General features: G+C 37.7%; 1 protein-coding gene across 1 annotated transcript in view; it reads right to left on the bottom strand.

Moving 5' to 3' along the window:
• Positions 1-24,454, bottom strand: part of CNKSR2 (connector enhancer of kinase suppressor of Ras 2) — a gene marked incomplete at both ends in the record, with an annotated part of 179,934 nt that overhangs the window by 36,434 nt on the left and 119,046 nt on the right. Inside the window, 7 exons of the mRNA XM_082076285.1 lie at positions 3,562-4,102; positions 5,293-5,393; positions 10,634-10,701; positions 16,844-16,915; positions 19,407-19,480; positions 21,564-21,736; positions 22,584-22,632. Of these exons, the coding sequence (XP_081932411.1) occupies positions 3,562-4,102; positions 5,293-5,393; positions 10,634-10,701; positions 16,844-16,915; positions 19,407-19,480; positions 21,564-21,736; positions 22,584-22,632 (1,078 nt within the window). The remainder of the gene's footprint in view (positions 1-3,561; positions 4,103-5,292; positions 5,394-10,633; positions 10,702-16,843; positions 16,916-19,406; positions 19,481-21,563; positions 21,737-22,583; positions 22,633-24,454) is intronic.

Raw genomic sequence — 24,454 nt, 5'->3', positions numbered from 1 at the left:
CTAAGTCAGGGGAACCTACAGCCAGTTACACTCTGTAGAGAGCTAGTATCTGCTTCTCTGACATACTGAACCCTTAGTAATTCCTGTCACTTGCCTACAGACCAAAGAAGTCTTTGAAAATTAAGGAACCACCATCAAAAATACTTCAAAATAATAAAACAAAAATTGAAGCAAGCTTTCCTGGATCAAAACCCCCAGTCTCCCAAGAAGACCCTAGAAGCGTGCTTTGGCATTAAGAGATGAAATCAGTTGAAACACAGAGCGCAGAGAGCAGTGGGGCCGGAGGGGAAGGTGGTGACAGTGCCATGATGCACAGCTGTCTCCTTCTATTACCTCCCACTAGCAGAAGACAAACCTGAAAAGGCCCGACTTGTCATTCACAACAGAATCACAGCAACACAATGCACTGTGTCACAGTCATTGACCTGCCCTCCGTGTGCAGGCTGCCTCCCAACAACACAGCAAATGGAACGTTTAGTGCCACATCTGAATGTTTGCCATTTTTGTAGCCTCAGAAGCAAACACATGGACAAACACAAATATCCCACAAGAGAATCCTCTTCAGTTATGAAGCAAGAGACCATTACAGGATGGTGTCAATATGGAACATCTAAATGATTTACACAAGTCATTTTAATTACGGAAACAAAACAATCCAGGTTAGCAGTGCAATGTTAATGTGATATAACAAGACAAAAAAAAAAAGCAACTGAACACATCACGAAGTTAGATCCTAATGGATAAACATAGGAAAGGACAACCCATATTTTCAATTTACCATGATATATCTAGGTGTTACAGCAGAGCTGATACACATAACTATTTGCAGTGTCAGTCAAATCTTGCAATATCTATTTAAGGCATAATGTAGTGATTAACAGCAGATTCTTAGTTCTTGCAAATCACTGTAGCTTTAGTAGAACGTCAACAGAACTATGTTAAATTGTAGCAGCTGAGAACAGCATCTGAAAAAAATGTGGAGCTCCTAATCTGTGGTGTGGTTATTTGAAAACAATTCTGCAAAGAAGTTGGAGCAAAGAGGACTGCATTTTACTATTCAGTTTAACTCATGAGGTTTTAAAAGTGGGAATGTAAAAACAAAAAGCTGAGAAAACAAACTTTTGGCAATGACATCCGACTTGTACAGCAACAAGTGCAAAGGAGCGGCATTCCTAGTCCCCCACAACAAGCAATAAGAATGATTAAGCTTTAAAACACATACATGTACACACAAGAACACACCTAATCATCCAAGAGCTCAGAACTGTGTCAGGATCACAAATGTGCAAGGCAAATAAATACATTTAAAAGGTTCATCTGATACCACATCAAGGAAAGTTCAAGGTGAGGTTTAAAACATTTATAAAAGAGAGAGGATTCCCCTTCTCTAGCCAGTTCAATGTGTCATTTTTCCCAAAGCAATGGAGGTGAGGGGGCAATGATGTAGCATGCGCAATGGCACCTAGCCTGTTGGCGGACTTAGCAGTTATGAGCAGATATCTCAGCTGAGAAACTGGAATTTTGCACTTGAGAACACCACTTGCATGAAATCCCTCTGGCCTTTTACTGGTAAGGGCACTGGAAAAAGCCAGTGTTGAAAACAGAACATTGCAGCCATAGCAACAAGCAATTCAACACTTAAACTCTTCAACAGACTAAACAGTATTTTCTTTCAGGTTTTATAATTTCATGGTCAATAATTTAGCACAAGCATTTTACCTGTCTAACTGGTCATTAATGTCTCAAAACTAATCTCCTGTTAAAGCTTCAACCAAGAAAACCTCCTCACCCAAACTAAAATAAAAGCATGCATATACTGGGAGAACATGTCAAAAATTAAACTTTTTTCTCCCTTTTGGGAAATTTGCATAGAAAGGTGGAGAAGAGCCCAAGTTTTGGCTCATTAAAGCAAGCACTAGCCCTGTATTAGTATTGTATGCTATAAAATGTTACAACCAGGAACTCCAAAGCCTTAAAACTGAGATTTAAAACACCTAACAACTTAGACCTTGCAACAGTATTCTCTGAGTAATGCCCAAACAGCACAGAAACTCCATTGGGAATTCTCCTTGACCCTTTTCATTGACAGTGAGGAATTTTTTTAAAATAGTTTTTTATTGCTATCAGTAAAACCCATTTGAAAACCAAAACTGAAGGGTAAAAATAAAATAAAACATTTTGCATGGTTGATGGCATTTAACCCTGTTAATTAGACAGCTTCATTTCACAGTCAGAAAGAGTCTAATATTACCCTAATAAATGTATGGGGTCTTCTTTTTGGAAAGTGTCATGCATGAATGCAACTGAAATAGTGCACTTTTGAAGTTTTAATGGCATCAATTTTAATATCAGCAAAAGAAATCACTGTTTTCTCAAAGGCAAGAATTTGAGATGTTTAAAACCTATTGACTAAAGCATAAGGACAGCGGAAAACTGTTGATGTACTCCCAAGTAGACTATAAATAAGGTCTGCATGAATTTTAATGCCGAACAAAGGTGCTAACCTGAATGAATTAAGTAGGTAGTTAACTATCCAAAGCTTTCATTATCCTTTCCTATCTCTTTACCATTTTTATACTCATTTACTGCAGTGAAAAAATAAAATTTGAAGGAACTAGATAGCACAGACCCTTTGAGAGCTTTAGGGGTCATCCCGCCTTCCTTGCCGCTACCAGTGACTTAATCACAGCATCACTCCACAATCCATGGGTGCAGATTTTGTTGACCGACCCTACAACTTGAGCGTGAACTCAGCTTTGCTAGCAACACATGCTGAGAAGCTCCATAAATGACAGTGAAGGACAAAGCATGAAACAGACACAGAAATGTGTTAACACGTTCAGGAAGAGCAGGGACTTTCCCCAATCCCTGTTTATTTGGATTATTTTTGACAAGTAGCACTAATATCTATGGAGTTAATGTGCCATGTAAGAGACAGTTACTCAGCATTATGGGGTTTTTTTAAGCCCCGCTGGTCACATAGTTGTTTTCTATTAATTTATTTGTTTGTTTGAAATGTTTTTTAACCTTCTCTCCCTGTAAATCACAAGGTGAGGAACTGGGGAAAATACACACTCTTTTTCAAATTCTTAGAGCTTCTGAGTTGTCTCGTGACCTGCTCACCTGGATACTACACAATCACAGCCTGACCCTGCACTTCAGGATTTACCAAGTGTTTTATACAACCTAGATGGGGTTGGCTAGAAATCTTACTAAGTATGTTCTGAGACACAGATGTGCCAGTGGGAGAAGATGCATTGCAAGTGGAAATGTGAAGAAAGCATGGAAGCGAAATCCATTTATAACTAAAAATTACTAGTAGGAGGTGATTGGTGACAAGCCTATGGGGAGAATGTCTGGCGGTCATGAGAGGTCATGCAGCACTCTGATTATCAAGCCTTATACATAAGGCAGATCAAAGAGATGTGCGACATGGCGGACCCGGTAAAACATAAGGGATATTGAAGGACTGTTGGGTTTTTTTGACACGCAACAGGGAAAGCAACCTCTACGTTACACGAACAAGACTCTTGAAAAGCCACAGAAATATCCCATACTTACTTTTATCTTCCTGGTTTTCTTCTGGTGCTTTGCCTTCCTCCTCCTCCTCCTCCTCCTCCACCTCCTTTTGTTGCACTTCTTCGTGGTGATCGGCGGCACCGACTGAAAGGCTCTGGCAGCAGTGGTTGAAGCCACTATCCCGAGGCAGAGTAAAACTTCGGGGCTTTCCCCCATTCCCATTCAGCGCTTGCATCCGCTCACCCTCCACGAGGGGGAAGGGGCCGTAGTGATCTTGCAGGTGGCACTTCTGGGTGGGCAAGGTGGACTGCCGCCGGTGCTCGGGGGAGACCACGGCTGCCTCGGAGAACACAGAGTCCTCCAGCGGCAGCGTCTGCAGGTAGTGGAGTCCCGAGCTTGTCAGTGGCGTCTCTATGAGGTCCTGCCAGGAGCGCCGCTGGCTCGCTGTCTTGCGCACCGGCGAGTCGGTGGCACTCCCTGCCACCTCCGGGCGAAACTCCTCGTGCGACGACTGCGACTGGGAGGTCTCCGTGGATGAGAGTCGGCTGTGTTTTGGCTCCACGTAAGGGCTTGTGCAGCTCATCTACAACGTTAGCAAGGGAGCAAGCTTCAGATCAGCGTAGACCAAGACCTACCGCTAGTAATAACCATGTACTTTTCAATGTCACTGGTGGTATCCAGTTCAGTAATGAAGGCACAAACTTAATTGACAAACTTGCCCTGATCCTAACTTTAAGGCATCCCTATATCTACACATTTTGACCTGCCTGTCAAACACCAGTACTTGCTCATAATAAGCATCTTTATTATATCGCTTAGTCTATAAAATAAGCTAGCACAGTTATTTGCAGAAAACTTTGCAGAATATGGCACTATGGAAGACATAGAAGAGACGTGCCCAGTCCATTAAGAATCTTAAAAATGCCATCCACATGCCTGTTGGCAGCCTATCTTGCTAAAAATTTATTTGGAATCATGTTTGCAATGCTTCAGTGCAGTTCAAAGATCTATGATTTTGGAAGATAAAGTATTGTATTCAAATTAAACATCATGAACACTCTCCCCAGACTCTCTCAATTTTTCATTCCAATTTTCGCATTTAAAAATCTATATCCAAGTAAAATGCATTTGTTAACACTGTCCAAGTATATGGACATGAAAATTAAAATTGCCAGTGCAGAAAAAGTTAGAAGGCCATACTCTGGTTTCATATCTATAACTGCTTCAAGAAGAAAATAAAACCCCATTTGTTCTAATTTATAGAGAAACCTACTTTTTCACAACAACAGAACAACTGGTATCACTGTTTGCAATATAAGACAGAACATCTTTATGTTGGCGTTTCTCTGGAAATTCAAGTGTAATTTGTTACTGTGAAGCTTCACAGCACAACTGTTGGAGCCTTAGAGAGGAGTCTGAGTTGTTACTGAGGTAACACCATTTTCTCAGAGAAGTCGATAAGGGGGCAGTGAGGGGTTGCATGCATGAGTAGGGGTCTATCATGAATGAAGAACACAAAGAATTCTGTAACAATCTATTTTGTACAGCAAGTGGGTTTATAAATCCACGTTTTCTGCAAACCAGTGAAAACAGCAATGATGGCTGTTGAAGTTAGCGATGCACGTTATTTAACAAATGTCTTAAGTCAATACTGGCTCAAAAACTATACTAGGGAGTACCATAATGTGCACACTCACATGCTTTTAAGCAGGAGAGCAGGTAAAAAGTGACACTTTATGTCGTCATTCCTGGAGACAGTTGCAGGTGACTTACCGAAGGAGGCCGTGGGTATGTGTCATATGGGGGTGGTGGGCTGTCTTGTTTGGGTGTTGATGGAGTGTCAGCTTCCTCCTTATCGCTCTCACTCCAGTAATCTACAAGTCACATACAGATCAGATCAAAAACTACCAACGCATTTGGATACATTTGTGTATCAGAGACTTTGCTTTCATAAAAGACAAGTGGAAACTCCATCTTTGGTATTACTGAGAGTTAAATACTAGTGAATGCTGACTTTGTAAATGTTAGCTGCTGAAATTAGGAAAAGAGGGAAAATTCAAAATATTATGGTGTATACTAAATCTAATGCCCCACTGAAGAGATATTAAACAACAACCTGCAAATGACCCACAAATTTAAATCTTGTGCACACCTTATGAACACAAAATGTATTCAGAACACTCCTAATACAAGTATTAGATTTTCAAGTATTTATACAGCCATATATATAATTATGATTGGACTTATATTGGCTAGAAAATACTGAAAGTATTTTTTGAACAGAAAAGATCAAAAATGTAACTTGCTTAAGTGTTGTTGACTGCAAATAAAATTAACAAATGTAATTAACACCAACTAGCAAATCAAACAAGTAGAGGTCATTGCACACATGAATAATCAATGCTATTTTTCTACCTATTTTCTCCATTGTATACTACCGGCTATCCAAGATTTTCAATTCAATTTCTACTAACAAATTGCTGCATTTAAGATAGAAAAACTTTATATCACATATCTGCTTCATAAAACAGCTGCTGCCCTGTTATCCATGCAAGAACATAAAGGTGGTATGATAAGGAAAAATATGACAGTGACATTTAAGTGCAGAGTTCTGAAAGATGGATGAGAAAGTACAAAGGACACAGATCTCGTAGGGTAAATTTAATGGGGTATGAGGCTTCATTTTGTCAAGAAATCAAATCTTGGCCAAGCCCATCTCATATTTTTGATAGCTTGTTCAAAGGGGAAAACACATGGAAAAATGTACCACATGGGAACTTATATTTATTCTGTTGAAAATATTTTTGAAGCAGAGCGGCATCTAACTAAATGGACATCGGACTTTAACATTCCTTACAAAAGCAAAATACTCAACTGCCAACTCGGCTCAAGATGAATAACTTTAACTTTTCTATGTGTTGTAAGACTTGTGCAAACATTTCTGTTGTCACTTTGTTTCTGACTGTATTACCTTCTAGTATTTGGGTAAATCACTGTACAACAGAACGCTTGAGCTCAGACTATTCACAGAGCAATCACAGACAATTTTAACTTCCCCCAGTGAACTGAATGACTTACTACTTTCTCTTTGATAGATGAGAAGACTGATCGCTGCTTCATAAACAATCTAAACCAAAAGTCCAAGCTGGCACAACATATAAATTTGGCTGTAATGATTTTTTGTTACTGTGACGATTATTGAGTTGTATGATTAAAGATCTACTGTACCTCATCTTATTCCAGATTTGAAACAAAACTTACCTTTAAATGACACCATCTTGAACAGTTGTCCCCAGAATTTTGAATATTTTTAGGTTGTAGTAATGGTGGGAACAGCTTTATTTATTTATTTAGTTTTTCCAAGCACTAACAATTCTGTTTGAGTGTCTTGATCAGCTTCATGCAAGCTTATAGCTGAGACATTGTCTTTAAATGGTATAATAAATCAATAGCATAAACAAAGTTTTCATGACTGTGAAATAAAAAATTCCAAACAGTTTCATCTATAGAAAACTGCTAATAATTAATTTTTGGTGAACAGAAGCCTACATCTGTGAAAAGTCTTTTTTCAATCACTCTTAGTTTTATGGAAATTTGTTTCCAGCAACTCAAACCACCTGAAAATATTGGCATATAAGCATGTTTGTTCCTATTACAGCAAAGCCTAATGGCATGATGTGTGGTGAGAGGCCTGTCAGAACTGCATCACTCAGTGACATTTCTGCAGACTTGAAGCTCAACTGTTTATTCTGAAAGTAAAATTTAGCAGCCTTAGTGCAGGTTCCAATTTTGGCTAAAAATACAAAGATGTCCTTGCTGTCAAATCCACATATAATAAAGCACCGTATGATCGGGCTTTGGTGCACCTTACCTCAGACAGGGAATTCTGTTGGCAGCCTACAGATTGTCTAGAAAAATCCTGCAGTCACAAGGGTCAACTTCCAGATGAAATGTATGAAAATAGCCTCTTACCAGTTTTCAAAAATATTCTACTTTGGCCAACTGACTCATTAGAGTCTACCTAAAATGTCTTTAATGCTATCAGTCAGTTGCCATATTTGCCTCTGTGATTGTGTCCAGTTTGGTGACAGACAAGCTCAATGCACTGGTCATATCTTGGAAGCTTTCTGAATGAGCAATAGACTGCATATGTTACATATAAACTAACACTGACCTACCATTTACCAATTAAATATTTTCTATTTATATAAGATAGGTCTGATTTTATATGACCGGAAAGCATTTATCTAACTTCTCCATCCAAGGAAGTCCCTTGCCATATTGCTAACATTCATTGTATTTCATATGGAAAGCTGATGGTATTTTTATAAAACTGTTCTGTACAGAATGTGACATTTTATTCAGCAGTACATCCACAATTTGGTGATTCGTGCATCTCTGAAGCACTTGAAAATATATTTATGCACTTCAGCTTCAGAACCATTCAACTCTTAAATGAAACAGGTTTGACAACTACTGTTGAATTGTTTCAGAGGCATTCTAAAGCTTTGCTGCAAAGGGCTGAGCTGAACACAAATAAAAGACCTTTTGTAAAATCAGATATGGAAATGACAAATGATAGTCACTGAATACAGAAAATTCCAGCTTCACAGTTTTTATAATTGCAGAAAGACTTGAAGTGATAGAGAGGTTTTACTTTGCTAACTTGATGCCTCTGCTACTTGGGGACACTACTGAGCTGTTTAATAGCCCTTGCGCTGGGATCCAAGGATAACCACCAGAGGTGTGTAAAAACACTGTACGGCAGTGAGGGGTGAATGTTATACTGATACTCACACTAAAAACAGCTAAGCAACACAAAGAGAATATAGTTTTACCCACCTGAATATGATAAGTCAATCTGAGTGAATGACATTAGAGCTGTAACAAATTGCTCCATCAGTACCTGGGATATAAGTTCCATAGTAAGAGGGTCTCACTGATTATCTTCAATAGGGAGATATTTTAATAATACGTAACATGAGGCCTGAATCTACATGATCTCATGTCTATGAGCTGGATCATCTTCTATTTTATTACTCAGTGATTGCCTGATAACAAAAATATTTCTGCACATCCATCTGGATTTTGAAAAGTGCATCACGTCTGCGATTGTGCACTTTGACAGTTTTAGCATAACTGTTCATACACCTTTTCCCTGACTGTCCCACATGTTGTAATTCTAGTGCCAACTTGCTGTCAATAAGTTTGAATTTGGCTTTGAATATTAACATGGAGGATTTCCTGGAGGAGTCCAAGATTCAGAGTTTGTTCATGGCCTCTTCAAGCAGTGACAGGTGGCATATAGGTCCCTCCAAACTGGATTGTAGGACTGCCTGGGGAGTACAGATTCCCAAACTGATTTTGAAGTCTGGTGAGGTACTGAGAACATGACTGGAGGGGCAGTGAGCATCGTGCTGCTGTCCTGGGCTGTGTGAATGTGGAGGGCCTGGTGTTATGAATGACATGATGTGCCAAGGACCATAGCACACTAAAATGGGGTGGGCAACACTCACGGAGTAAGCAGCTGCACTTACTGGAGACATGATTAGAAATGAGGCAAGAGTAGGTACAACCTAGTTATGTCCTAGAATGACAGAACATCTAAAACCCTTTCTGTGCACGCTGCTACCACCAAGTGTGGCAGTAGTCTGTAAGCCACTACTCTTCAACTCCAGGCTGACCCCTTTGGGATGCTCTGTGGTGAGGCAACCAGGGCATGAATCAAGGCAGACATAATTTTCTGATGCTGTCTTTCAATATTCTACCACTACAGAATAACCTACTCTCTTGATGTTTCTACCTAGCTGCTGAAGTCACCCTTGCTTCTGACTGGGGAAAGGAGCTTTTTGCACAGCATCTTCCAGGAAAACGGCACCACAGCCACAAATTGCAGAGAGACAGACCACGCGGATCTTCCTCCTCATGTTAGCAGACCAGAAGGTCATGGCTAAGGCTGCTGTCACATGGGTTGGTACAAAGCCCTGACTTTGGGGGACAAGGAGGACACCATGTGGCCAATTTTGAAGCCTATTGATAGCCTTTGGAACAGAATCCTCCTTGAAAAATTGTATAGAAATATAGTCTTTGTAAAGAAAAGACTAGATTAAATACATTGCTGCTGCAGCTCTGAGCTATAAGCTTTCTGGGCCAAAAGACAGAACCTTATTGATGAAGGCCGCAGAGCCACAGAATTAGAAAGTGAGGTTTTGACTCAGTGGGCAGCAGGCAGACAGGCATCTGGATAAGCTCTGGTTCATCATGACCACTGCAAATTTCTGGTGCCTGCTGCCAGGTACCTCTGTAAAAAAGAGCACGGATTCAAAAGCCAGCCACTTGCCAAACCACCTAGTTGAAAACTAACGCTTCTGTGGATCCATGCCACTGGCAATTCTAGGAAACAGCCTCCCCAACAGAACTGATGACTGCCATTCTCCTTTTCCCATCTACAAACAGGATTTCTACTGCAGCAAACGAAAGCAAAGTGACTCATTATTTTATATATGCTGTTTTTCTAAACCCGCAAAATATTAGACATCAAAAATAAACAGATGTAAAGTGCTGTGAATCTGCAACTCCACATGAAATGCCAACAGGGCTTTAGTACATACCTCAATATAGCAATACCAGCAGAAATCACAGACATGAAAAATGGTCTTAAAATCAAAGTCTTTAGGGGAAATTCAATTATGTTAACAGGCTTTAGAAAAATGGTTTTGTTCCTGAGACCAATTTTATGCATTCCTGCTCTTTGTGAATTCAAACACCAAATGCAATGTTTGAAAAATTTCAGTTTGCAGATTCTTAAGTTTCTTCTGATAGGGGACACAGTCTCCTTGGTACCACATGCCAGAGCTTATTACCAGTCCATTTGCTGCTTTTAGCTACCTTCTGTGCCCTTCTCGGAAATAAACCAATTGTCTGTGGACCAGAATCTGAAGGAACTAATCAAAACCCCTGAGAGAGAAGGAATTCTCTAAAACTACAACAGCGACAGCCATATGTGAATCACTCTCAGATGGTGAGAATGAGGCCTGATACACAGCAGGGAAAGAAGAACAGAGGAACTTGTGATATGAGCTACACAGAAGAAACCAAAATAACAAAACATTACCTTGCTCTTGTTTGATCCTCTCTCTTTCTGCATAGCCAGCAGCAAGCATGTTAATTCTGTTTAGCCATCTGAAAGAATATTAAAAAAAGCAGTTATACTGATCCAGACTCTAAATTTTAGGGTGCATTTCTATAAAAAACAAAGTTAGAAGCATCTGAAGGAGATTCAGGACAATGTTATTTTTTTTGTTAGACAACTGTTTTCTTTCATACTCAGGGAGTCTCGAAAGATCTTTGATTTTGCTGTTGAACAAATTGTTTTCACAGCAAAGATTTTCTTTCCAATGGAAAACCATGTATGATGTCAAACACCTGTAAAATAAAGGATTTGGAGATAATCAAAGAATTATTAAGTCTGCTGCTAACAGATATGCCATCACACCAATACTCCTGCTGTTCTGATTTCTTAAGAATAACCACCACTTTTCAGAGATGCAAGCAATATTTTAAGGCCTGAATTGGGAACCTAGCAGAGGAATAGAGCAAAAACCAGCAGTCAAAAGAACAGGTTCACTCCCAAACAGACAGTGAGGTTTAATTATGCCATTATGTGTTTTAGAGCTCACCTACAGTGCCAAGTACAAAGAGAAGGAGGCATATCAGAATTCACTTTTGTGTTCATGTCAGAGAAATGGGGAGAAAAGACAGTTGCCTTAATGCAATTCACATCTAAGGCTTTAACCTCAACTTAGACTTGAAAAAATGCTTGAAAAAAGCTGCACAAATTAAAAAAACAAAACCGAAACACCAACAAAAAATAACAAAACAACCTATTGCTATTCTCTTCTAGCAGGGCTGTCATTGCCAAGCATACACTTAACTGCCTGTAGCAATGCACTGCTTCAACCTGCTTTCTTCCCCCATGGGGCTCTCAGTGTATTCATTATCCAAATGCTTACACTAAATCAGGTTTTCCATCAACAAGGCTTTAAACCACTGTGACAATCTCCTACGGCTCTCCATTTCATGGTAAACCTGGAATTACTTGCTCAAGACATCCCATAGTCAGGATTTGACAGGCCCAGTTTGCCAAGCTATTGGCTTATAATTTTACTGCTAGGGTATACAGAAAGATAACTGAAGTCAGGTTTGCATTTTCATCACGAATGTGAAACTTCTCTTTCAGAAAACTGTGTCCGATGGGTTTCATTTTCCCACTGTATGCATGGGAACTGTGGTATTGTCTCAGCAAGGTGGACACCTTTGTAATCACTCCTGCATGCCAGCCTTCACAACATTTCAGTGTAGGGTAAGCAGGCATTAGATCATAAAATACAGTTGTTCTCCTCAAAATTAACTCCTGTCACTGTCCTTCCACAAATGGCAATGATGATCTGTAAATCATGTTAATGGTCCATAAATCATTGTACTTTGGGAAGAAAGCTAGAGATTTACTCCTGAAGTGATTACAGAATACTGAATGTGAGCATACAATAAAAATTTCTGCCAGAAGAACAGGGAAGCTGAAGAAACCTAACTTATCAGTTGTAATTGTTAGGGAGTGCCATACACTTTTAAAAATAACTGGCACACAGGAACAGTAATCCAACAAATCATCTCCCAGATAATGATTTCACATCTTCACAGCAGAAAGGTGATCCACTTCAAAGCTATCTTTTAGGTTCACACTCCCGATATGTGAAGGCTTCCTTTGGGGAATAAAGCTCAGCTGTCTCAACAGCTCTGCCTGTCCAAATCAGAAGCACTGAGGCAGGAACCTCACCCAAAGCACTCCAGCCCTGTGCTGCTGAGGAACCAGCAAAGGCCACTGACTTGCCCACATCCAAAGAGTAAACCAGCACAAGACAAGTGCCTGCTCTGTCAAATGGCATGGCAGATAGTGGAGGTGAACCTTCGCTCGCCCCTCACCTATTTTGGATTTCACATTCCCAATTCAGCTCACAGCTTGCCACCCCCCAGCACGGCCACCTACAGAGCCTCTTTAGATAGGGCTGCTAACCACAAAGTATTAGATGATACACCTATAGATGTTCTCCTGTTGGAAATCTTCATTCTGTCCTAAATATGAGATAGCAGTTTTTGTTAAGCGTACGTGAGAATGAGGTAACAAATTAAACTAACAAATAGTTGACTGAGAGTCAATTGATACCACTTACAGGTGTGGTAGATGATTGTTTCCAGAAAAATGTTATTTCCTGAAAAGTATAATCTAATGAGAACTCAGGAAATGTGTAACAGTCTGAGAGAGGGGCAGCAGACTGACTTCACATTTAATGATTTTCTGCAGATCACGAGCTGTGTCAGGGTTTGGAATATTACCTGCCTGTGGGGTGAATGAGAATGTATCGGCGTGGTGGTACACTGTAATCAGCCATGGCTTTTGAGTGGCTTGCTAGGTTAGAAACTAAAAGAACGGTATTGACAACTTCTGCATATTTTCTGATATGTGGCTGCTACAGCTTCTTTAGATATGGTTAGATTTGGTATGGTTAGAGAATTAATATTATTTTAATAAAGCATGGCTAGAGTTAAGGTTCATTCAAGTTAGAATTGTATTGAAAATCCAATGCACTGGGCTCATATCACAGGGAAACATAAAGATCTCCTGCAGACCAGAAGAGGAGTGCCTGCTTTACAAAGAACTTTTTTTCCCGGTGCTAAGTGTCCAGTTATACAAATTTTGCTTATTATGAATATTAAAAGATACAAAGCCCTAGGACATGGGAAGATTTAAATCTTTCTTCCCCATGGTGTGTTGTGTCCTGGTAGCCACTGTAACTTTTAAAGGGCAAGAGGCCAAGAAAATATTTCTTCCTTACTGGAAATGCAGCTTTAATTTTCTTGTGGGAATTATACAAGCTGTTTGTTAGGTATAACAATTAATAAAGCAGTCCCACCTGGTAGGTGCAGCAGTCATCTAGGGTTTTTTGTTGGTGTTTTTTTGTTTTGTTTTTCCTTTTTCTTTTTTTTTTTTTTTAAATTTTTAAGAATAGCACATACATTTCTTGTCAGTATTTAATTGAAACAATTTTATGACACATAGAACAGCCTTAAAAATAATCTTTCTGTAGACCTGTAACTTCTGTAAAGAGAAATGCAGTATTGGCACTCTCACAGAAGAATAGCACATATTTTTCTATCTTATCTCATGCTCCAGATAGCGATGATGCTTTTAAGTCAAAGCAGGGTGTCAAATTGTCCTTAATCATAAAGCTCGAGGATATAGGTCAAACTTGATACATGGCAATATGGATACCTTACAGTGTTTAAGAGTACCCAACTGCAGCTTAACCAGAATGAAGAAGCCTGTAGAAGATACAGGAGAATTTTTAGAGGCCTTCTTCAATGAAATCTTCCAGAGACATTCTCTGCACTAATATTACAAGCTGACTTGTCATCTTTCCTCTTGATCATAAAGCTACACTGAGGAAGAAAGTTCCTATCAACATGAATACTGAATGTCACAAAAAGAAAGAGGACAGCTCAGTTACAGCAGGTCAAGGACGCTCTCAGACAAAAATTCCACATGAAGTTACTCACTGTATTTCCCTGCCCAGCAGATAGAATTTTGGCAGCCATACATGTAATTATTTAAAAAAATGGACAGTGTGGAATAAAAAGGAAGAATAAGAGTATTGTGTTTAAGTCGACCAACCCTGAAAAGGATGCATTTGCCTCTGAGCTGATGATCAGGATTTTTGTGTAAAGAACAAATGGTCCATAAGCAGCATGCACAGTTAGCATGGAAAATCAGAACAAAGTTACACATAGTATCATCAAGCACAAATATATGGACTGCCTTCTACATCAGAATATTTTTTTGGAATGGGAATAACAATGAATTTACAAGAAGCATGTTTCTGTGATTCTATACACTTACACTATCAGAACAGTGCTTTGCATCAATAAAAAATATTCTGTCCTTCTTCTGACCCAGAAAAAGCATGTTATATAGGTAGAAAGAACACTTTTGCTGGTGCAACCATGCACATGAAAGGAACTTTAAATGCTACTACAATGAAGTTCAGTGATCACAGCTCTCCAGACTCCTTAGCAGCATAATGGTGTGGCACAGTCATAAAATTAGTAAGAAATTTGGATAGTGACAGAGTTACCCAAGATTAAAATACCCATTATATGTGAGTAGATAAAATAAACCAAACACTAAATCATTATATACAAGGAATGAAGGAACTGAACCATTTTGAACTTTCAGTTAGACTCTGTATTAGTAGTTTTCAACTTTTATTTCTCCTTCTTCAAGTATAAAATGAATTGAAATTACTTCATGATACATAATTAAAATATATGTCAGAAACTTGACAAAAAAAGAAAATAAATTGATCGAAAGGGTTTTAACTTAATAACTTCATTCTGTGTTTGACTTCAGCTAGGCTACAAAATGCTTTTAGACAAGAAGTATTTTATTATTTCTGCATTTTTCAGCAACCCACGTTTTTTTTCTAATATATTGAGTTAATTTTATATTTGTGAAACTGAAATACTTTTTCTAATATATTAAACAAAGAGAAAAAAAAATTGTGACACTGATGGCAACTCAGATGTAAGAATTTTGAGTGATCCATATATCTTGACAGAGTTGCTTTAAGTTTACTTATGTATAACTCAGATCAAAATTTGGTCAAACTCATTCTAAATGAATTAATAAGCACTTATTTAAAAATGTGATAAAAAGAGTATTTATGCTGGGACGTTAAAAATCTTTTAGTTCCTGGGGTTTAAACCACGCAATATATTTTTAAAGAATTGATTCATATTTGTTGCTGTTTTCTGATTACTGAACAGTTATATAAATTTTTATTCTTAGAAACAAGGTGCTTTGTCATACTGACTGAGGACCTGCTGACAGAAATGATTTATCTACTGCTGTGGTTCAGGATATGCCAAATAGACCATGGCATTATTCTGTTTGCTGGGAAGCAAATTGTATTTTGAGTGACTGACTTGACAGAATTATCAAGGAAAGGCAAGCCTAGAATTTTACAAACCAACAAAAAAGGTTTTAAGTTTTCTAACTGCAGAGAGACTTTTGAAGTGAGCCTTAGTCATGCATGAACTTTTGAAAAAATGTTAACAGACAGCTATTTCCAAATGAAAGCGAGCATACTAGAGTATTGGCATACTTCTCCAGTCAAATATTATCAGTAAAAAACTGGCAGTACCCTGAAGGTGCTCTGCCAGGTAGCTGAGTCTAGTACACACAGGAGAGATTAAAATATGATTACAGCACTTCCTAACAGTTTTATGGATTGAGTTTTATCTCCTTTTTCCCCTGTTTTCAAAGCAATTTAGCTCAGCGAGGATGTCCACAGACACTAAGACAGACCAGTCCTCAGGTTGCAACAACAGATATTTGTTTATGTCCTCTGTCATATGATGAAAATGGTGTATTATTTTGAAATGAATTAATTTCAGCTTATGTTGTGAAAATAAATGAAATGATCCCCCAAATATATGAATGGACAAAAGATTCATGTTTTTAATTTACCATTCAAATGAATTAAGGGAACCATGTTTATTTTGTGCTGAAGTCTCAAATATTTTCCTGAAAAAAATGCACAAGTGGCCTAAAATAGGTGCAGAAAAGCTAAATACCTAAAGTCTTTTTTCTTTTTGAGTTGCTGAGATTTTTACCACTAAATTTCAACAGAACAACAATTTCACTTCAACATGTAGGTTAAATTCAGAGAGTAGAGACAATCTGCAAAATTAATTCCTTGTAGCCTCTATCTCTTCTTTCAAGACTGGCAGGAGAAAAACATCAGTGACTGCTTTAAATCTTTCCACAACTTCTAATTTCCTTCAGGGCCAGAAATAGAAGCATCCCCAGAGAAAGCATCACCTGTCTTTGGGAGTATGTTAGCAAGCAGAGTTGGAGACATTGCCCCTTTGCAGGTGCCACACAGCCCAAAGCAGATTTACAGAAACCTAGAATTCTGAAATTGTGTTCGGATGTTGTTTCACATACTGCATTTGTTTCTTTTTAGAAAAACGGAATTTGTTTCTAAAAATCTTCAAACTTTTGTTTCAAGAAAGAAGTAAGTTTTGCTTTAATTTAATATTTAGCGTATGCAGACACTCAGAAATAATGCTACTCTGCCCTTATTTTCTCAATATTAAATTTAACTTTCTAGATTAACATGTTAATTTATCATCACTGTGTTATTATTAGCTCCAAGAAATGTCACATTTGAGGAATGGTTCCTTGAACTTTGCTAGATTTCCTTACCTGTTCATATCATCTAGATGTTCAGCAGCAAAATAAAAACTTTTGATCTTAGGATGGCAGGCTTTGAATGCACTGTAGAGGAAAAACATAATTATAAAAATGTGATGGCACAATGCTTTTTTATTAAAATGTAAGATAGTGTGGTCACCAAGGAATGAGATAAGTTCAGATTTCCTGAGTTGTTGGATGGTCCCACACAGTATATAAACATACAGCTTTTAGGATTGTCCCAGATTTCAGCAAGTAAAGTGCTCTTCAAATACCCCTTTCTAAATAATATTTGATCCATAGGTGCATAAAGATTGTTCAATAATCACCTGCAGTGTACTATATTTGGATAAAGTTAACCAGTTAAGGATATAATTTTATCTATCAGAAAACTGGACTGATATACCTATAGGTGTAATGTTTTTTCTGAACAGAAAATTCACTGAACAATCCATTTGATACAACAGAAAAAGTCTCAGTCCTGGTAATTTCTCACATCACCAAGAGCTTGACATTACCTTTAACTCTAATGACTGTGTTTCAAACAGAAAAATGTGATGTACTGATTGACTTCTGAAAAGCTGTTATAAATCAACACTGTGTTCTTGAAGTCATTCTAAGCAATGGGCCATTACATCTCATCTTTTATTTCCACTAAAGTAATCAACATGGTTAGCCAAGAGAATTACTGCATTTCATCCGTAATATGAAATAAATTACTAGAAGAAAATTTTAACTATGTTGGGTAACAATTTATGATGAAGTACTTGAAGATCCAGAAAATACATGTGAAAGTAATTAATAATTTACAGTATGGAAGAAAAATTTTTGATAATAGGCTGGAGGTCTCTCTTAAAATCAGAGCAAAAAATGCATAACAGTCCTAAAGAAAAAAAGGAAAACTGCAAACACAATACATGAAGAATATAATCATTTTTCTGAGATACAATGGATTTTATACATACATAAACATATAATAAAAAAATTCTCACTCTCTCTAATCCATTGTGTCTCAGAAAAATGGTGATGATGTTCTTCATGTGTATCATGCTTACAATTTTCTTACATGTCTGTGCATGTACATGTATTTAAAAATATGAAAATAGGTTTTAAGAAACCAGGGATATGAAACTGATATCCAGGAAAGTTACTCTTAGTGAAGGTAACATAAAATTGAGACAAAAAGAATTCCTCTGACGCCTTGGAGCATGACACAATGTTATGCAATTGAAAGCAGATGTACAGTGACATCTGTTCAGTTTAGAAATATCAAGTTACTGAGACCCCAAACTTGACTTCTTAAAATTGTTCCAGCATCTGTTGTCTGGATTCTTTGAGTTTTTTTCTTTATCTACCACCCAAGCACGGAATTTTAATAGCTACATTTTATGTTGTACTATCCAGTAGATACCAATTCGAGTAAAAAAAAAAAAAAAAAACAATTTAAGCAGGGTGCAATTCTGAGAAATGAGCTGACTTTATGCTGCTGCCCCAACAAAAAAGAAAAAATGAAGCAATGTAGCCCAAGGACACAGGGCAAAAAGCCCAAGCTGATGTATTATTATTATTATTATTATTATTATTATTATTATTATTATTATTATTATTATTATTATTATTAATGCAGTTTCTATTTTCTGCCCTTTGAGACCATAAAGAAGAGCAGAGTTCATCCTGAAGAGATACATAGACCAACCGATACCAGGTCAGTGTCTTCTTCAGAACTATATGTACTAAAAATCAGATCATTTTCCTTTTGCAATTGCTTTGCTGTACAAATTTCAGTGATTCTACAGTCTTGATAAACTTAAAAGAACAGCAAAAACCATTAGAAGGCAAGGCAAAAAGTTTTGAACAATAATGAATCTAAAAATACCTCTGGGGGATTATGTACATGTCACATTCTACATATGCTTGAATCTGCATCTAGATAAGAAATGGATTTGTGCAATGGCACAAAGCTGGATGGTATCATACACAGCTAGGTGAGAATAAAATTTATTTGAGATCTTTAGGTCATACCTCAAAAATACAGCAAATATCTGGCATTCTTTGTTTGTTTTACTTTGCCTTAGGACTGATACACTGTGTCAGCAAACTTTGAGATGATGCTAACTAATTTGGAGTTACATTAAAGATTGATGCCTGGGCATGAACTTGGGGACTTTTTTATTTAGTCTCTTTATTACGCTTAAAGCTCTTTACTGAGCTTGAAGGTATCACACACACACTGTCCAGCCACCAACAAAGAAACAAACAAAAAAACCCCAAATCAGAGAGGAAATAGCAGAAGGAAGGAAAACTAGGAAGATAGAAGCAGGCAAGCAGCCTTCTTGCTCTTAATTCATTTTGCACTCGTCAAGCACTGTGATTCATGATGAAGTAAGAAAAAACCTTCAGGAAAGATGGCACACAGAAACCACACTGAATTTGCGTGTTCTATATAAGCTTATTCTGTGATAAAACCAGGTGATCATTGAAATGAAGTCCATTATATCACTGTTACAGGGCAAAAACCTTGTGCTTTGCTCTATGTTTTCTATTGTATCACTGCATTCTTTCTGAGCGTACTCACTATTTTTTGCGGCACTCACTGGCTCTGTCAATTTTAAATTCAGGTAGACTGATGAATCCTTCTGCTTTTTCATCCTGCAAAGATAATTCTAGATATTACTTTTGTTAAAGTGTCAGAAAAAAACCTTACCACACTGAAAACTTGAAGATATTTTTACTTGCTTGCTTCTTATGTAAGGAATACTAACGTATACTCTGCTCTGGCAAACCTCCCACAGAAGTCACTGGGACTTTTGCCAAAGTAGTGAGACAGTTCCCTTGGTGTAAAATACAATTTTAAATACCCAGTTTTCTCAAACAATTTCACAGCTGAAGCAGCATTTGAAAAGATACAAAATGACCAAAAGTATTCAGGCAATTAGTTATTGTAATTAGTTAATTTTGGGGGAAGATGTGACTAATTAGTATGGAGAAATGTGGCCTACAGAAATAGGGAGAAAAGCTATTTACATGTGTGTTGTTTACCATTTTTATATGATATCATAGCTAAGAGTAATGATATCTCTTCAGCTACGTTCATCTCTCTCCAACACTCAAGAGAGGAGATATCTGAGCTTCCTCCCCTCTCCTCTAAAGACTTGCACATAATTTATTTTATGAGATATTCAGTCTTCCTTGACTTTTCATAATTTGAAAGCTTTTTTTATTTTAAGCCACTAATACACCGATAACACTGACTCTCTATTTAACTGCTCATAACTTTGCATAAGAAATTAGTACAGTATCGTGCAAGTGAAGCTGCAGAAAACACAACATCTTTTTCTCAGAATGTCCATGGTTATTTATGCTACATATGCAGTGTATGTGACTGTATCTTTTCTTAAAAGTAATGATGTAAGACACAAACAGCACATAAATCTGGAATTAGAGGTATTCTGTGGAAGGTACAAGGCTGTAACAGGTTTTCAGCAGGTATTTTAAAATCAAAAGGACACTGTTTAGAATAATCGTGCTATTTCTTTTTTGCATTGTTGCATAAGGAAACAAAATTTTGGCAAGAGCACTGTTTGCTTTTCTGTCCATCCGCCACTGAGGCTCTCCCTGCCAGCTTTTGAATCTATTGGTGATTGCAGACACTTTGGTGAGGGAGCTGAGGTCTCAAAAATAACTGAATCTTGGCAAGTCTCTGGGACACCTGGGATGGGGGTAGACAGAGGCACCCAGGCCACTGCCCTCTCTGCAGCCACAACTCAGTGGTTCCATATGCTCCTTGGCCACAGCTGGTGACCAGTCATCATACTTATAGATAGGAACTACCAACCTGACAAACACCTCCTAGTAGACCTTGTGGGGGGAGTATGGAGAGGAGGAAGTTAGGGTTACTGATCTGCAGCTGAGATCAAGGCACAAATGGGATGAGTCTGTGGGAAAATGGGTTTTGATAATGCTGTTCATGTAATAACTTGCTTTCTGTCTATTTGGGGAAAAGTTGGGGATCACAATAGTTTAAAAAGGTTATGTATAAATGCTTGCAGTGGTTACAAAAGTCCAGAACTGAGTGTATCCACATATTTACTAATGAGACTAACAGGGTTTAAAATTAAGGTTTCCTAACTCACTGGCAAAAAGCTTTTTTGCTAAAGCTGATATAAATAAATGCATACTAATACAGAAACATGTTACATAATCAAAGCTGTACACAATTTGGTTGGGCTGCTCTGGTGTTCTTAAGTTCAGCACGTATGAGCACTGAAATCAGACTAAAAGCTACAAAGAAGGAATGACAGGAGGACATGACTGAGAAAACAAAAGCATCTTCCTTATTTGCCAGAGGTTTTGGTGATTACACTTGCACAGATAAACAAGCAACACCAGGCAGCACATCATTAAAGTTTACACTTCCATGACTAAGCTGGAATGACAGGATTAAATACCTTCTCCCTTTCAAGGGTCTGAGGATAGATTTATTCTAAACTGGTGAGAGTAGGACAAAGGAAAGCGTGTCATTTCTCCCTGTAATAAAAGGTGAATTTGAAGGACTAAATATCTCCAGACCTTAATGGTAATTTAGTCAGGCAGTTAATATTAATTTTGATATGATTATTTGGGTGAATAAAGTTATTCAAGTATATAAGCACTCAAAGCACTGGCTTCCCACTATCTCATGGCAACAGCACAACACAGGTTATTTGTGGAAACAATGAGCACAGGTGCTTACCTCTTCATTGATGTACCAATATAGAGATGTGTCTTTCAGGACAAACCAGTATTTTTTCCATTTCTGGGAGAAATAACTCTTGGCATCTTTCTTTTTCCAAAGCCAGCCTTCACAGTCTCCTCGACCAAGATCTTTACATGAGATGCGTCTTTTACTTTTACCAGGAATAGGAGCTGAAAAAGACAACAAGTTGATGTCAAAGTGTTTGACTTGTCCACTAAATCAGTAAGACAGCTAGCCAGAAAGTGCTATATATTTGCTCAACAAAATTAATTAAAAATTTCAACTTCAGTTTGCCATGACAAAACTTCTATTTTGACCACAAAGTCTGTGCCATGTACCGTAAGTTGAAAACCAAACCAAACCATGTTCAGCACCTCAGAGAGCCCATATTCTATGGATAAGACAAAAAAAAAAAAAGGCAACATGGAAAGAGAAGATATTACAGAGAAGAGGCTAGATATTTAAAAATAAGAACAATTGTTATTTGTAATTTTCAACAAATTAATATTTCACATCAGATTAAAGTACACAGCATATAAATTCATGTACTTTCACACTTGGCTGCCAGTTGTTCCATATTTGTGTGAAATACAACTGTGTAAGTACTTCATGGGTATTCCAGAAAAACCCTCTTTGCAGCTCTTTTTGCAACTAAACGTTTCCTACAGCCTTTGTACTTTGTAAATCAAAGGAGGAAAATTTTCTACAATATAAACTACCTTACAGTTTAGGTAATGAGCAAGGGCTGCAGTAAGGCACTACATGCAAACAACTGGAAAAACCATCCTTGCCCCAAAGAGGGCAGAGTCTAAGTACCCCCCCCCCAAAAAAAAAAGACAACAGTGTATATATGCAGGTAGAGGAGCGTTAGGAAACTGTGACACTCGACATGATCAACTGAACTGAACACTGGGTTAGAGCTAACAAGTTCTAGTTCCTCAGAAACTGCAATACCATAAACATTAAAGTTGGTAATTTCCTTCCTACCAACACATGAAAACAAAATTAATTTTTTACCTTTATTCTTCTTTTTACTTTTCTGCTGTAGAGAAGACTGCTGAAATGTCTACAAGAAAATCAAAACAGAAGAAGTGAAAATATAATGTTTATATTCAAGCACATCCTTATCGTAAAAGAAGTCTAATGTTGTGAATGCTGGAGTCATGACCAGGTAAGACCTTCAATCAACAGACTGCTAGGCCTAGGAAAAATGGTAAGTTTAGTTCATATGTTCACAAGGTTGTAAAGCAAAACCACACAGCGAATCATCTTAAAACAGAGCACAAATTAGTTTGCCAAAACAACTGAAGTTTCTCTCTACAATGATCACTCCTCTCTTGTTCCATTAATAAGGAAGGAATGGTTAGAATGTTGAATGTTAGAATGGTTAGAATTCTAACCCTTTGGTTAGAATGATAGTGAAGCTACACAGCTCTTGCATTGCTAATAGTCTAATTAAGGTCTTCCTGACACAAATATGGAAATACGCAAATTGACAGACTGCCTAATGCAGCTATGAAGGCATTTATATGGTGGTCTTTAGAACATCACATAATTTGCTCAGAAATGGGCCTAATATTTTTAAAGACAACAATGAAATTCTGCTAACTCACAACTGGGGAGAAGTCCCCAAACAAATACTCTGAAATAGAAACCACTTTATTTTTTACCAGGTTTGACTGGAAATATTTCCCTCCAGTTGGTCCATGCCCATGAACTAACCCATTTCCTTGACAATGAGACAGGATGGAAGTTATTCCTTTACTTAAGATCCTAGCTGATTAAAATGTCAACACATACTAACATATTTTACAGTCATTTCTATGAAAAAACTTTAACTTAGATAATCACCATCACTCCAGTGAATTAAAAAAAAATACATAACTAATCAAAACTTTTAAAGACTTTATTTTAGTTGTTTTGAATTTTAGTCTTCTGTAAAGATAGTCAAATATATTAGTGATGAAACGAAGAAAATGACATACTAGAGTGTCTGAGTGTTAAGACCTCTTATTTCTCCTTACTATGAATCAACACAAAAATCAAAACTTTTGTGCCACTTGTAAAGAACAAATCTAAGCAAAAGCACTGACAGCCCTGTGAGCCAAAATCCCACTCCTAGTTGATAAGAGAAACCCTCACCCAAGCTTACAAGACTCCCTTTTCAATTCCAAGAGCTCCTTTCCATTTTCTCCTCCCCACTTCCTGTACACCTGAGCTCAGCTGTGGGAGGCTGAGGCTCCACTTCCAAGGGATGTCTCACCTCACAGCTGAGACTTTCTCAAGCAGCAAATACTAACATGTTTGTGCGGATAAATTACCAGCAATACAATGAAAATTAAATGTGATATCAAAAATCAACTGACTTAGTAGATGTGCTGATTGCTTGTAGGCTGCATCTGAAGAAAGCTACTCAACTGTATTGCCACCTCAGATGGTGAGAATAGGCCTCCACTGGGAAGACAACAGGAGCCCATTTGTTTTGATTCGTCCTTTTCTTCTGCTACTGGTGTCAATTCACTCAGCACCAGCTCTTGGCAAGTCAAGACAGCAGCACCATCCCATCTTACATCACATGAAATATTTCTATCTGTGTAGGACTAAGAGACATCTTTAGGGGCAGAAATGTGTAAATAACTCCCTCTTAGATGCTCTAAAAATCTTAACTAATTCAAAATAGCTGAAAAAACACATAACACAAACTCAAAACTTTAGTACTTCTCGGTTAAAAAAGAGACCATTTCATTCTGCTGCTTGACTTTTCTGCACTGATATTTTCACAGTGCCAAAACAGAAAAGGAAAAGCTCTGCTTGGTTTTCTTTTAAGTGATTCTGATAGTGTATGAGAACATGAAGAGACTTTCCTTTAAATGTTTCAATCATAGATT

This window comes from Streptopelia decaocto (genome assembly GCF_964273445.1).
Source record: "Streptopelia decaocto genome assembly, chromosome: 1".
Lineage (NCBI taxonomy): Eukaryota > Metazoa > Chordata > Aves > Columbiformes > Columbidae > Streptopelia > Streptopelia decaocto.
The sequence above is the reverse complement of the archived record's forward strand: the minus strand, read 5'-3'. Positions and strand labels throughout refer to the sequence as shown.